Raw genomic sequence first — 16,469 nt, 5'->3', positions numbered from 1 at the left:
GTGGACAGCCCGCCTGCATCCAGGATCCAGGGTGAGATTCCTCCTCATCCAACCCAACCTTCAGAAAAACCCCAGAACTTGAATTTTGTTTTGTTTTGTGTTTTTTGGGGAACTTTTAAAAAAAATTAAAAGTTATTTTGAACTAGTTTACAGATTGTTTTATCTCTGATTTTAAAATAACCTCTTGACCTTTGTTGCAGCGATGAGCAGGGAAACAGCTTATTCCGACCTCACACTGGATTAAAAAAGTCTCTTCACGAGAATTTCATTAGAAAGTCAAGCATTAAACAGGAGAAAACATCTGGAGTCATAAACTTATAAATCCTTAAAACAGTTAAATCCCACATCTGTTCAACAAACAAAATAAAGAAGTAAATATTAGAAGAAGAAAATAGTATTATCTGGAGCATATGACACCCGTACGATGCTTTCTCCTCAGCAGCTTTGGTGGGTTTGTGCACACAGCTGCATTTTGTGTGCTAAATGGAAAATTCGTTTTCTTTTTAAAAGAAATCACTAAAAAAAATCCTTCAGGATGCAGAAAACATGAGTCATTCTTCTAAGAACAACATTTCAGCTTCAAGCTCAGGCCTGAAGATGACAAACATTTCACAACTTCTTGCAAACTAAATTGTACAAAAATATGAATGCAATACAACACGTTTCTGCATTTCACTTAAAATCATCCTTGTCATTTCCCAACACTGTTTTCTTATGAAGAGCCTATTAAACAGTAGAAGTTTGCCAGATTTCTTTTTCCACCTGCTGTACATATTACAACCACAAGGCCAACGATAGATGGGAGGAAAAAGAAAGGGGGTTTAGCTGTGTGATGAATGTCTCTCTGTGGTAATCCCGCCGGGAACCAGATGAGCAAGAGACACACAGATAACCGGCCGAACTCTGACGAGCTTCAGAATGTTAACTTCTGTAATAACGACTCAACCAGACTCCTGTTGTTTTCCTCTCAGGTTATGGAGCTGTGGGTTTGGACAGCAACCCCAGCTATGGTCATACGCCGTCTCACCACCACCCCCAGCTCTCCAGCCTGTCCTTCAAGCACGATGACATGCTGTCACCGCCAAACAACATAGGTAACCGTCTGCGCCTTGACATCTTTGTGCTAAATTGATTCCCAGACCAGAAAACTGTTATGTCTCAGCAAAGTTATATAAGAAACCCATCATTTGTCATGTCAGCACAGTATCACAAAGTGCCCCTCTGGTCTGCTTCAGGTCTTTTGTCTCATAAACACAAACAGTTTTTCATAATCACTTTGGAAATTATAACTTGAGGAAGTGACTTTATTAGAATGTCAGAAACCATCCAGAGACTAGAATACTAGTAACAAGGTAACACTTTACAATAAAATAAATGGTCCCTTACTTAGTGCATTATTAAGCACTAATTAACAAAGGATCTATGATCATTTTACTTAGTGCATTATTAAGCATTAATAAACAAAGGATTGGGTTATTAACATTACTTATTGCAATTACAAGCATTAATAAATCAAATATCCCTTTATTAATATTACTTTGTGCATTATTAAGCATCAATAAACAAACAATCCCTTTAGTAATTTTACTTGATGCATTACTAAGCATTAATTAACAAATGGTCTCTTTATTAATGTTACTCAGTGCATTTACAAGCAGTAATAAACAAAGGATACATTTATTAACGTTAGTGCATTTATAAGCATTAATAAATACAATATCCCTTTATTAATATTAGTGCATTATTAAGCATTACTAAACAAAAGGTCTCTTTATTAACGTCACTCAGTGCATTTGCAAGCATTAATAAACAAATGATCCCTTATTAATGTTACCTGATGCATTTTAAGTATTAATAAACAAAGGATCCCTTTATTAACATTCCTAATATTAAGGTTAGAACAAAGACCTGGGTGTGTGTGTGTGTGTGCTTATTAATGCATTACTTAATATTAATGCTGTTATTAAGAAGTTGTTAATACTTTATTTAATATTTGATTTTATGTAATAGTTTAGTATTGATTTATTATGCACTAAGTAATGTTAATAAAGGGAGCCTTGTTGTAAAGTGTTATCCAAAACAAAAACAACAACTTGCCACACATGTGACTATATTTTCTTTTTTTTTCTTTTTTTTTTTTTACATTTTCTTAATATTAGGTTAGACTGCTTATATAAATGACATCTTATTACAAAAACAAACCTTTTTTTTTAATTTACTTCTGTTCAGTGGATCAGCAGTATTCCACTCCAAATACCATGTTTGGTTGTCACAATCCATCAGAATCCTGTCCAAGCAACCAAGCTCTGCTGTTAAGAAACTACAACAGGTAAAATCAACTCCATCTCTTTAAAATGTCTCGATCCCATCTCTACCTCTACAGTTTAATTTCAGATTCTTTCCACTGACAACGTTTGCTTACATCTGTGGTATTTTTTTTAGTAGTGTGAACTCTCCCTGATCCCTCATTGAGCTCTATGTTACCTTCCACACTGTCTAGATCATGAATCCTCATTTGTTCTGAGGTTAAGTGCTGCCCACTGGTGCTCAGCAGGCCAAGACAAACACAGAGTGATCTACTGCTGATGTGTATGAGTCCAACCTGAAGGGAAAAACGGGGAAGAAAGTAGAAGAGACAAAAGCTGAGAGAAAGTGAGAGGTGCACCAGAGGAGGGGCAGCTGGAAATCTGCATAGTTCACACTCTGAATGTGTCTTCAGCTTGTTTTCATTCTGATGGGAAGTATCTCAAACAGTAAATCGGGAGGGCATTCTTTAAATGTCAGCTCGAGATGTTGTTGGAGAAAAAGGAACATGAGCAACCCAAATACTGGGACAAGCAGCTGATAAGCGGGAGGAAGACTGTGATGCTGTTACAGCCAGTGGCAGGAACTGGAAACCCTCAAACAAGACGAGAAGCACGCACGTGCACATGCATGCACGCACGCACACGCTCATGCATGTCAGATATCAGTGAGCTTTTCCACATTTCAGCATAGCTGAGAGCTGATTAGTGAGCCAGCAGCAACTTTCCCTCAAGGACTTCTCAAGGAATGCCTTCCAGAATTCCCCCCGAAACTGTTTTCCGCCACTACTGATACAGTGGACGGGGTGATGTCACGCACCGGTCCAGGGTGTACTAGGCACGGAGGCACCCACTCCCACGGAGAGCACAATCACAGCTCCAAGTGTGTGCATTCTTGTGCGTTTGTGCAGCAGTGGGAACTGCCAAGAAGAAGAGAGGCTGGAGGTTTTAATGAGACCAGAGAGGAGTATGGTGGGTGGACGGGACATGTTAATGAGCAAACCTTAGAAAAATCCCCTTAGAAGGAACATCTTCATTAGCTACCTTGTCTTATGACCCTTATTGACCTAAATAAGTGTATAAGTAGGTAAAAAAAAAGAAGTCCTTGTACTTGCTGGTGTGGAGATAAAAAAGTTGCGTATTTTATTCATCTAAATGAATTTAATAGTTCCCAGACCAATAAAATGAAAAATAAAAAAGAAACACATTAATGATTAAAAAAAACTTCTTTCTTCAGTGACAACTTGTACCAAATGGCCTCTCAGCTGGAGTGTGTCACCTGGAACCAAATGAACAGCCTGACATCATCCATGAAGAGGTGAGCCTTTTGAATCAGAAAACAGATTTGAATGGGTCTGAGGATTAGAAGCAGCAGGAGGATTTGACCAGAAGGCTTCTGGCTTGTTGCCTGCAGGGAAAACAAGGCAAGAAGTCAAGCTCTACAGGGTCTCCAAGAGTGTTTTGGGTCTGAATCTTTCTGTTTGACAAAAGCAAATTTTCTTCTTGCTTATCTGATTTTGCATGACTTGGTGTTTCTTTCTTTATTTTTGACCAACCAAAGCACAAACTGTCCTCGTCTGACTCAGATTTAGCTGACTTGACAAAAAAAAAACTGTCTCAGATAAGAAAAGTTGTTCTAACTTTGGAAAAACAATGTAGGATCACATGACCTTGACTTAAAGGCGAAGTCGTTTACTTATTATTACTGCATTTATCTCATTCTATACGGGATGTTTGATGGGTTAGGGTTAGCCGATTTAGTCTAAGTCTTGAGTTCCTGTACAATAGAAAGGGTTAGGGTTATGTTGGGTCCACTCCTCACAAAAACGAAAAACTATCTTGGGTAACATCACATATCTCTTATTCATACTTAAACAATTGAAATTAGAACAGGTGTACGAAGCAAACAAAAATTCTTGAAAAAATCAAACCTTAGATTCGTCATATTTTGACATTTAGCGTCAGAGGAGAAGTAACCAAAGGGTGTGATGTATGATATGTGTAAAGTTGTATCATTAAAAGCAAAATAATTTCCAGTTTTACATTTCATTGCCAGTATCTGCCGATAAAATTGGACAGCTATAGATTTTTTGTTTGGTTTTCCTGAGGAAAATAGAAAACCAGGAATCCACCATCTCTGCTTGTTTGATGTGTGACTATCCTTGCCTGTCCGTAGCCATCCCACCAGCTTCGACAGCGAGCCCACCGTCCCGGCCCCACCCATGCTCGTCAGCGCCCAGTACCACATACACACACATGGTGTTTTCAGAGGACTCCAGGTCAGCCAACTGACACACACACACACACACACACACACACACACACACACACACACACACACACACACACACACACACACACACACACACACACACACACGCACGCACGCACACACACACACAGTACATCAACATGCATGTGTAACTTCTGCACAGTGTTAATTGTTTTGCTCCTTTCCCTATCCAAGGATGTCCGATGTGTACCTAATATTACTCCTCCTGCAGTTCCAAAGTCCACAGAAGGCAGTGACAAACGCCCTTTTGTGTGTACTCATCCTGGCTGCAACAAGAAATACTTCAAACTGTCACACCTGCAGATGCATGGCCGGAAGCACACGGGTGATCCTCACAGGACCATTTGTATTTGCTCAGAACTCAGTCCAACAGTGATGATGATTTAAATTATCTCACAGGAGAGAAACCGTACCAGTGTGATTATTCCGAATGTGGCCGGAGCTTTTCTCGTTCAGACCAGTTAAAGCGACATCAGCGCAGACACACAGGTACATCAGCTTCATTAATAATTTATTTTGCTCATTTTTTGAGATAAAAGTTACAAATTGTTGCTGATGGCTTTCTAAATGGCCTCAAATCAGAGAAATACAGCTCAAATCCAGCATGATTGATAGGCTACAAGCTAGTCTGGTTGCAGTAAACGCCAAAGTGCTAAGCTGCTATTTAAAAATAGCTCCAATCTCAATAAATGTCAACAAGCCACAAAATCAAAAGAGCCACAATGCTGGACAGAAAGAATTACAAGTCCCAGGGCAACAAGGCCTGGTCACACTCAGCCTGTGATTTCCTAGCCTCCCTCGGCTCCATCAAATGATCAAAAGAGTGTAGGCCGTGCCGATGTTCACGCTGGTTTTAGTGCTTTGCTTTGCTTACAAAGACATTATTCTCTCACTTTTACTTTCAGGTTCTGCCACGTGGCCAACCAAAAAAGCTAAATTCTTCTTAAGTTTACTATTGACGGTCGGCAAACTTAAAAAGCTGACTGCTAGCCTCCGTATTAGTTACAAACAGCAAAAACGGCCAATCACACGTTAGCAAGTATCAGCAGAGCCAATAGATGAGATTATGGATGGGTCTAATGGGAAACAGGCTTCAACACAAGCGGTTGTTTTCCGCTCGGTCCTAGTACTCAACCAGTGTCTAGCATATTGTTTTTGCACGGTAAAAAGCGCAGGGGACAAAAACTGACTTTGGAAAACGTGGGGGAGCCCCCCCCCCCAAAAAAAGCACGTCTATGATGACATCACACCAAGTCTACCGTGACGTGACAATAGTGTCCTCGGCCGGATTTAGTTATTTCCATCTGAGAGCGTTTTGTCTGACTTATTTTCCTCAAGAGTTTTGGTTTGACAACTTTTTTCCTGAAGCTGTTTTTCCTTATTCTTTTTTGTCTGATGGCTTTTTTCCCGAAGACCCTGTTGACTGACACGATTTAGTCAGAAGTCTGATTGGTGAATGAAACTCGAAGCTTTTCTTTATGGTCTGATGTCCAACACAAATGGACCCCATACTGCTGCTTTATCGCAACAACAGTCTTTGAACCAAACAAAGCTCCTCTAATGTTTGATTTAGTCAACATGTTTCAGTTAAATGTTTTTCAAGGAAGACTCTTGCATATAATTTTTTTACTTCTATAAATCAGGCTTTGAGTGGAATCTCAACAAACCCTTTCCTACAACTTTTACAAACATATCATAAATCTGACATGTGTTTGCTGAAGCAGAACTATTTGGCTCAGAATGTAAAAATAGATTTATGTTGACAAAAGAAGACGTAATTAATGAATTCTAAAAATATAAATGGCTACTTTTTACACAAGTAAATTGTTCTATTTTAAAATGCACCAGTGAGGCATTTTCTGATTGAATCCAGGCAAATCTGCATAATTATCCAATTGAGAACATTTAATAGAATTAACATCTAAATGAGTTTTTGGGAAGTTTTCTTCCACTAGACTGAATAAAGATATTACATATCATATGAACCCTAAATTGTCCTGTAAATGAAGAGGAAACACACATGCTCTGAAACTTTAAACTTTCCATCCGTAGAGTAGTTTCCACGTTGAAATTCTCACCATCTATTTTCCCATTTGTGATTCTTCTCCGTAAAACTCACGCGGACCCTGAAGGAGTGAAGCCCTTTGAGTGTGCAACGTGTCAGAGAAGGTTCTCACGGTCAGATCATCTTAAGACGCACACTCGGACTCATACAGGTAAAACAAGTGCGTATACTTTTTTATTTTCTTCCTCTCTTTCCATCTCCCATGATGCAACTTCAGCTTTACCAAACAAGTCTGTTATTCTAAAGCAACGCTCTCTTCCCCCCCACCCCCCCACCCCCCCTCTCTCTCTCCCCCCCGTTTTCCCCCTCTTTGTCCCTTTTTTGTCAGGTGAGAAGCCCTTTATTTGCCGCTGGCCCAGCTGTCAGAAGAAGTTTGCCCGCTCCGACGAGCTGGTGCGCCACCACAGCATGCACCAGAGGAACCTGACCAAGCTGCAGTCGGCCATCTGAGCAGGACGACGAGGAAGAGGAAGGTGACAATATGTTGTGCCAGATAGTGGAGAAACACGCCTGGAGCCTGGTCAGCAGTTAAGGTGCCTTGCCAGATTTGCTGATGTGGTGAGCACAGCTGACTCCTGCCTCGGTCTCACACACACACACACACACACACACACACACACACACACACACACACACACACACACACACACACACACACACACACACACACACACACACACACAATGTGAGGAGAACAGACTCTATGAAGACTCTGAAAACCGTTTCAACGCTTCAGAACTGGCGCCTGTCGTGAATGTGGAGTAAAAAACTTGGACTTGGTGACAGTTTAATCCCACAATAATTCTGAGTCAAGAAGACTTTTTTAACCCTGCAGAAGAGGAAAGACATGGATACACTATTTTACTGCTATACACTTGCACTGTCTTGTGTTTTGCTGTTTTAATTAATGAAAATATGCTGGATTGTGCAAACTGGATTCAGGAAAAAGGGACGATTTATCATTTAAGTTGATTAATTTTTATTTTTGCTTTAGAGATTGCCAACCATTCTACTTTTCCTTAAGTAGATAACACTCAGCAAACCACTTTGTATATAAAGTATGTGGAGTTTATTCTTTTCTTACTTTGTACACTTTGCTTTGTCTTTGTACATTTATAAAAATTGGATTTAAATCACATGTGTGCTTGTGTGTCTGAAACACAAAAGAGGTATTAGCTCTGTCAGGGTAAAAGGCCATTTATAAAAGATGGTATTGTATGGGGGGGCTGAGGGACAGTATAACACCCACTGGCTCTGACAAGGTGCAGGTCTCACCCTCCTAAATCACACGCACGTCTTTATAACCAGGAACATCTGCAGCTCAGTAAATCTGAACACACATACCTTCTTGTCAGGAGGCAGAACTTCACCGGCTGTTCCTGCTCTGCAGGCTGGGGGCCCTAAACTACATTTTATTTTAAATCAAAGTTTCCTATAGTTGCACCTTTGAGCCACATGGGGGCAGTGTCAGCCAGCAGACAAGGTTTGACTCTAACCCTGCTTGTAACGATGTCATCTAAGGCTTTAGAATTCAACTTTATACCGAGGCTTTGGAGTCCATAGCATATATGGTAAAATATATGTTTCAGAGAACGCCACAGCCTATCAAATAAACATGAAGTGGATGGAGTTGTGTGTCTGCACGTGTGCGAGTCTATAAAAGATGGGATGATTCAGCTACTGCAAGTCTGTTAATAAAATATAGCTGAGTATGGGCAGAAAGAGCAGTGGCACAAATCTCTGCGCTAATTTTTGCATGAGAATGGAAAATAAATGTAAACACTTGTTGGCAGCTTTTAATGAAAGAATGAAAACCCTGCATTAGCATCAAAACACAATTAGATCTTCAGTATGCAACTTAGAATGATCTAAATTAAACGAATCCAATATTGCATGACTAAAAAAACAAATGCATGTAAATGTCTTGATTTTATCAGTGATATACTGGTTAATTAAACTGGTATGAGCAAAAGTCAATGTTTACAAGTTTTTATAGGAACAGAAAAATAGTTCATGGAGATTTTATAAAAAGAGATGCCGATAACATTCTAGATGAAGAAACGTTACAGAGCCATTTTTAAAGTTTAAAGGGGTGGAACACTCATGTAATCAATACATTTGCAGTGGTCTCTAGTATGAATGAATGCCATGTAAAGCATTCTCTGGGAGGGAAAAACACTGATGCACCATGCAGGAACTGGGAGTGAGCCACATTACAGCTGAGCTTTAGATGGATGGATTTGGAGTCTTATTTCCTGATATTTGGACATCTCACCTCAGACTGGATAGCAGCAACACAACTCTACCACTGACTTGCAACAAGGATGTTTTATCTCCACAAATAACAAGTTTAAAGGAGTTGTGGTGAAGTTGTAATGCTAATGGTTAGTTTCTACTAGTTTCCTGGGGTCTCATTTATCAAACATTGAGTAGAATCCTTACTAAAACCGTACTTAAGCTCAGCAAAAAAAATGTACTTGCGCCAAGTAGGTTTGTGATCTATCAAACATGGAGTACGCACAGCTGCACGCAATCTCCGCTTCATAAATCGGAGACTAACGAGAATGTTTCTCAGCTGCTTTTTAGTTACATCCCGCCCTCACCACACCCACTTACTGCCATAAATGGTCAATGCAAAGTGCCTTGTGAATCTCACGCATATACATAAGCCGGCTGTTGCAGCGCTCCGCCAGTGATGATGGCGACCGTAGATCAAGGCAGATCAAGGAAGCGCTATTTCACAGAGGCAGATTGAGGTCCCTGTGAGTGAGGTGGAGAAATGAAAGGAAGTGCTTTTGCAAAACAAATAAGAGAAACTCCACGGAGTGGCACAGCGTTGCTGAAGCCGTCAATGTTGTGAATTCTTCAGAGAGATCTGTGGTGGATATAAAAAAATGGTCCAATCAGGATTCAATTCCCAGACACCCAGGTGAAAGTCGCGCACACTAACCAGTCACTCAAACAGAGATCTCCCTTGTCCATGTAGCCAGGGCGCATGATCAATCAGGTCACAGTGACAGGACACACACTGTCACAGACACATGACATTCTGTCTCAATCTGTCCCCCTTCTGATATTCTGCATTCCGTATTCTGTGCTTCAGGCTGTGTGTGTGTGTGTGTGTGTGCGTGCGTGCGTGCGCATGTGTATGAGTGTGCGTCCGCGTGTGTGTGTTTGGAGGGGTCTTGTTCTGTGGGAAAACGAAGCAGTACAAGTGATAATGCTGCAGCATTTCATAATTTTATCCTTCTCAGTAGCAGCACTGCAGGTGCTCTCCATGTCCAAAATGTTTGTAAGCCAGGGGCCTCATTTATCAAGCTTGCTTACGCACAAAACATGGTCGGAAAACTGCGTAAGCAACTTTACATGCAAACTTTGGGATTTCTGAAAGAAAATTTAGCGGAAAAATGTGCACAACTTTAAGTTGACTAAGGACCTGGCTTATGCACATTTTAGACATGGAGAGCATCTGCAGTGCTGTTGCTGAGAAGGATACAATTATGAAATCCTGCAGCAGCATCATCACTTGTACTGCTTCGTTTTCACACAGAACAAGCCCCCCCACACGCACATACATACACGCGCATGCGCGCGCACACACACACACACACACACACACACACACACACACACACACACAGCCTTAGGCGCAGAATACGGACGGGGGGCAGATTGAGACAGAATGTCATGTGTCTGTGGCAGTGTGTGTCCTGTCACTGTGAGCCGATTGATCATGTGCCCTGGCTACATGGACAAGGGAGATCTCCGTTTGGGTGACTGGCTAGAATGTGTGACTTTCACCCGGTAGTCTGGAGATCGAATTCCAATTGGACCTTTTTTTTTATATCCACCACAGATCTCTGAAGAATTCACAACATTGACGGCTTCAGCAACGCTGTGCCACTCCGTGGATTTTCTCTTATTTGTTTTGCAAAAGCACTTCCTTTCATTTCTCCACCTCACCCACAAGTACCGCAACTTCTGCTTGTGAAATTGCGCTTCCTTGATCTGCCTTGATCTACAGTCACCATCGTCATTGGTGGAGTGTTGCAACAGCCGGCTTATGTATATGCATGAGATCCACAAGGCACTTTGCATTGACCATTTATGGCAGTAAGTGGGCGTGGTGAGGGCGGGATGTGACTAAAAAGCAGCTGAGAACCTTTCTCGTTAGTCTCCGATTTATGAAGCGGAGATTGCGTGCAGCTGTGTGTACTCCATGATTGATAGATCACAAACCTTCTTGGCGTAAGTACATTTTTTTTTGCTGAGCTTAAGTACAGTTTTAGTAAGGATTCTACGGAATGTTTGATAAATGAGACCCCTGGTCCTTAGTCAACTTAAAGTTGCGCACATTTTTCCGCTAAGTTTTCTTTCATAAATCCCAAAGTTTGCATGTAAAGTTGCTTACTCAGTTTTCCGACCCCGTTTTGTGTGTAAGCAAGATTGATAAATGAGGTCCCTGGAAGTTAAACCAACAACAGCCCATCCCATCGTGAGTCAAGATGGTTGAGTCCATGAACGTTAAGTAACAGTGTGACATAGATCTTTCAGGATTTTCAAATCCTAGAGTTTCACCATCTGTTTTCTATCAGAAGTAAATGCAGGAGATAGGTTTAGGAGACTATTTTCTTGTTTAGCATGCATGAAAAACTCAGATTGACCGACTTCCGGTTCTCTGACGGTGCAGATGCGTTTTTCCTCTTCTCCTCCATATCTTATCCTCAAGGCCTTTGTCTGTCCCTGTGTGTTGGGTGCAGAGGCGGTTTTACCATTAGGTAGGCGGCCGCCTGGGGCCCCCTTGTGTTGGGGGGCCCCCTAGCCCTGACCGCCAGCACCCCTCTGTTAATGCCACAATATTCTTATTACCAACCTGTGGCCGCAGACGGGATTGGATATGCGCACTTCTCATTACCATAATTCCTGAACCGTTCAAGATATCATTAAAATTCCAAAAGTGCTGAAAAGATTAAAAATGGGGCTTTCCGTGCATATACAATACATTACGGTAGCCACCGGGATTCCCTGTCTTGAGCGCACCGAATCACAACAAAGATTCAGAGACGTGCTGAGTTTGTCATCCAAAATGCTCCGTTATATAACTTTTGAATGGCTGATCAGATCCAGGAAATTCCAACGGTTCCTAAAAGTACATAAAAGCAGCGTTCCAACGATCTATAGCACGAAGCAATCAGAGTTAGTGAAAATATCACTACGAGGGGAAATCCTGCTGTACAGCCTGATTGAAACGGAGCGCAGAGCCGCGGTGAAAGCGGATATCGGATCGGGGAAGCTAATTAGCATAAAAAGCCAGCATGAAATTATGGAAATGCCTCAAAGAAAATCAACACGATCTATTAGGTGTCCCAGAAGGCTTATATCTGAATATGTCAGGACTCAGGTATCTCCCGGCTGACGTTCGGACCACAACTCCCGACATGCTCCTCATGGGGAGCTCCCAGCGTGCTCCTCGCGGGGATTCCCTCCACGTCACAGCCAAGCAAGGCTATATATGGAAGACGCCGGTACCGGCTTCTCATCTCAGTCATCGTTTCTTCCTCACAGAGATACGACCGGAGAAATAATAAAACTGTTAAACGTCTCACCTTGTTCGTCTCCTTCATCCAGTCTGATCAGCCCGACAGGATGACTGAGATCCAAGTAGATCCGACGGAGATCGATCGTCTCCGCCACGAGAACGTGCAGCTGCGTTCCATGGTAGATCAGCTCAACACCAAGGTGAACTCCTTGTCCGACCACACCCTGCGTCTATCCACGGCTCTCACGGCTCTCCAACAACAAGCAAACGATCAGCAGCAACAGATCGCGGCACTTCAGCATCCAACCCGCTCTGCTCCTAGGGAGGAGCCCCACTTCAGCCTGCCGGAGAGGTGGAACGGAGAGACTGGGATCCCTGATGGTCTGCTCGCCACGCTGGACATGCAGTTCGAGTGCCAACCTGGACGCTACCCATCTGCGCGCTCCCGAGTGGCGCATCTCACCTCCCTGCTCTCCGGACGCGCCGCGGAGTGGGCTGCTGCGCTTTACAATTCCAAATCCCCTGCCTGCAACGACTATGCTGCGTTTGTGTCCGCTCTCCGGAAGACCTTTGTTCCCCCCAGCAGCGAAGTGGGAGCAGAGACACGCCTTCTCAAACTCCGCCAGCGGGAACGCTCGGTGTGTGCTTATGCGTCGGAGTTCCGCACCATCTCCGCCAAGCTGCAGTGGAATGACTCCGCTCTGCGGGCCGCCTTCCTGGAGGGGCTGGCACCCTACATCCGTGATGAGTTGGCGGGAAGGGAGCTGCCTCAGACCCTGGATGAGGTGGTTGATCTGGCGCTGCGCATCGACCAGCGGGTTCTGGTTCGACCCAAGTTATCCACGCGTCCCCCCAGGATGCCGGTGCCTCGCCCTCGTTCACCCACGCCAGCTCCTGTACCCATGCTGACGGAGGAGCCCATGCAGCTCGGCCACCTTCCCCCCAAGGAGAGACAACGACGGTGGCGCGAGGGCCTCTGTGCCTACTGTGGCTCTCCCGACCACCTACGCCTGGACTGCCCGCGACGATCGGGAAACGGGGGGCCCCACTGAGTATTGGGGTCGCTCAGTCTGGGTCTTCTTCTACCCCTGTCGCTACTAACCGTCTCCTTATTCCTGTCACCCTCCTCCATGGTGAGGCCTCACTCCACGTAAAGGCATTGGTGGACTCGGGGGCCGCGGACAATTTCATGGACCTGGATCTGGCAAAACGCCTACGGATCCCCCTACAACCCCTGGAGAGGGTTATACCAGTGACCTCGGTGGACGGTAGGCCTCTCCAACCCTACCCAGTCCGAGACCGAACCCAGCCACTCCGTATGATCACCCAAGGCCACCAGGAGACCCTCCATTTCCTGATCATTTCTGCTCCCTCTTCTCCCCTAATCCTGGGGTTCCCCTGGCTCCGTCTCCACGATCCTCATATTTCCTGGTCCCAGAACCGCCTGCTGGGCTGGGGGACCTCGTGCCAGACCCACCTCGCTCCTCCTCCATCCTCGGCGGGTCTTCCGGACGGGGGCCCCAGCTCCACACCGCCCCACCTGCCGCTGCCCTATCGGGACCTGGCCGCGGTGTTCGACAAGCGGCGCGCCACCTCCCTGCCACCTCACCGGCCATATGATATGGAGATCAAGCTGCTACCCGGAACCAGTCCTCCCCGCGGGCGCCTTTTCTCTCTCGCGCCTCCCGAGACCAAAGCGATGGAAGAATATATCGCCCAGGCCCTCCAGCAGGGGTTCATTCGACCCTCCTCCTCTCCGGGTGCCGCTGGCTTCTTCTTCGTGAGGAAAAAGGAAGGCGATCTTCGCCCCTGCATAGACTATCGGGGTCTGAACAAGATCACGGTCAAGGACCGCCATCCTCTGCCGCTCCTCACTACCGCTCTGGATGCCATCTCCCAGGCACGGATCTTTACGAAACTGGATCTCCGGAGCGCCTACAATCTGGTCCGTATAAAGGCCGGGGATGAGTGGAAGACCGCTTTCATAACACCCACCGGCCACTGGGAGTACCTGGTTATGCCCTTCGGACTATGCAATAGCCCTGCTGTCTTCCAACGTCTCATTAATGATGTCCTCCGCGACATGCTGGGACGGTAGGTGTTCGCCTATCTGGACGATATACTGATCTACTCCAAATCCGAGGCCGAACACATCCATCATGTTCGCGCCGTCCTGACCCGGCTCCTGGACCACAACCTGTACTGTAAACCCGAGAAATGCTCCTTCCATCAGCAGTCCATATCCTTCCTGGGTTACAGGATCTCGGACGAAGGGATAACCATGGACCCTCAGAAAATCCAGGCGGTGAAGGACTGGCCCTTGCCAACCAGCCTGAAACAACTGCAGAGTTTTCTGGGTTTCTGCAACTTTTACCGCCGTTTTATAAAGAACTATAGCACCCTCGTAGCCCCTCTCACCTCTCTCACTCGACCAGGCTCCCCTGGCCAGCCGTTTCATCTAACTCCCGACGCCATTCGGGCCTTCCACCACCTGGTCACCCGCTTTACCTCGGCCCCGATCCTCCGCCATCCAGATCCTGCAGTCCCCTTTGTGGTCGAGGTCGACGCCTCTGACGTCGGCGCCGGCGCCATCCTATCTCAAGGCGGGCCCGACGACAGGCTCCATCCCTGCGCCTACTTCTCCAGGAAGTTTTCCACCACCCAGCAGAAGTACGGTGTGGGCGACCGTGAGTTACTGGCCATAAAATGGGCATTGGAGGAATGGAGGCAGTGGCTTCTGGGCACCACTCAGCCTTTCACGATCTGGACTGACCATCAGAACCTGATCCACATAAAATCTGCCAAGCAGCTTAATCCTCGCCAGGCTCGCTGGGCCCTCTTCTTTGAACCCTACGACTTCCATCTCGCCTACCGCCCGGGAGCCAAGAACCAGAAGGCGGACGCCCTCTCCCGCCAATTCACCCACTCCTCGCCCTCGTCCGAGCCAGCGCCAATCCTCCCGGAACACCGTTTCCTGGGCCAACTGAGGTGGCCGTTGGAGGAAGCTATCCAGAACGCCCTCCGGGACGACCCCGCGCCTCCTGAGACCCCCGCGGGTCGCCTCTATGTCCCCACGGCCTGTCGCAGCGAGGCGTTGTCCTGGGCCCACTCATCACGCCTGTCTGGCCACGCTGGTTTCTCCAGAACTCTTAAATTCCTCCAGCGAGCCCTCTGGTGGCCAGGCATGGCGAGGGATGTGAAAGAATACACCAGCGCCTGTGACGTCTGTGCCCGCTCCAAGAACCCCAACCAGGCCTCGGCTGGTGCCCTCCGACCTCTTCCGGTGCCCAGCCGCCCCTGGTCCCACGTGGGGCTGGACTTCGTCACAGGTCTCCCGTCGGTCAATAACCTCAACACTGTCATGACGGTTACGGACCGCTTTTCCAAGTCTGTCCATTTCATCGCCCTTCCGGGTCTCCCCTCAGCCCAACGCACAGCGGAACTGTTCCTGGAGAACGTGGTGCGCCTCCACGGGTTCCCAGTCGACGTGGTCTCGGATCGGGGGCCCCAGTTCACGGCCCGGTTCTGGAAAGCTTTCTGTCGGCTGATGGGAGCATCGGTCAGTCTATCCTCAGGCTACCACCCGCAGACCAATGGCCAGACGGAGCGGGCTAACCAACAGCTGGGTCGGTACCTTCGTTGTTTTGTCTCGGCTCAACCCTCACAGTGGCCTAAATACCTCCTCTGGGCGGAGCTGTCCCACAATCTTCACACCTCATCTGCCACTCGGCTTTCCCCTTTCGAGGTCTGCTATGGCTTCCAGCCCCCGGTCTTTGCCCACCAAGAACCCGAGGTCGCCGTTCCAGCAGCGGAAGCCATGGTGAGACGCTGCAAGAGCGCCTGGATCAAAGCACGAGCCTCCATAACCAGAGCTAACACCAGCTATGCTCGCCAGCATCTCCGTCGACACCGTCCTGGTCCCTCCTATGCTCCTGGGGACAAGGTCTGGGTGTCCACGGCTGACCTTCGGGTCCGTGCCGGGGCCAAGAAACTCGCTCCTCGGTTCCTCGGCCCATACCCCATCCAAAGGGTCATCAACCCGGTCACGTACCGGTTGCGACTGCCGGCTACTCTCCGCATCCATCCCACCTTCCATACCTCCCGGCTCAAGCCCTTCGTGGAGTCCTCCCTTCTCCCGCCTCCGGCTCCGGCGCCGCCTCCTGCCCGCTTCCTCGACGGTGAGCCTATCTACACCGTCCGGCGCATCCTGGACGCTCGCCGCAGGGGTCGGGGCTGGCAGTACCTAGTGGACTGGAAGGACTATGGCCC

General features: G+C 46.5%; 1 protein-coding gene across 1 annotated transcript in view; it reads left to right on the top strand.

The window, feature by feature from the left end:
* Positions 1–7,794, top strand: part of wt1b (WT1 transcription factor b) — a gene marked incomplete at its 5' end in the record, with an annotated part of 8,493 nt that extends 699 nt beyond the window's left edge. The window contains 9 exon segments of the mRNA NM_001323791.1: positions 1–31; positions 972–1,094; positions 2,230–2,329; positions 3,541–3,621; positions 4,480–4,582; positions 4,771–4,921; positions 4,996–5,085; positions 6,729–6,821; positions 6,990–7,794. The exon segment at positions 1–31 is cut by the window's left edge and continues 699 nt beyond it. Of these exon segments, the coding sequence (NP_001310720.1) occupies positions 1–31; positions 972–1,094; positions 2,230–2,329; positions 3,541–3,621; positions 4,480–4,582; positions 4,771–4,921; positions 4,996–5,085; positions 6,729–6,821; positions 6,990–7,111 (894 nt within the window). The 3' untranslated portion in view covers positions 7,112–7,794.
* Between the last annotated feature and the right edge of the window lie 8,675 nt (positions 7,795–16,469).

Source organism: Nothobranchius furzeri, chromosome 9 (genome assembly GCF_043380555.1).
Source record: "Nothobranchius furzeri strain GRZ-AD chromosome 9, NfurGRZ-RIMD1, whole genome shotgun sequence".
NCBI lineage: Eukaryota > Metazoa > Chordata > Actinopteri > Cyprinodontiformes > Nothobranchiidae > Nothobranchius > Nothobranchius furzeri.
The sequence above is the reverse complement of the archived record's forward strand: the minus strand, read 5'-3'. Positions and strand labels throughout refer to the sequence as shown.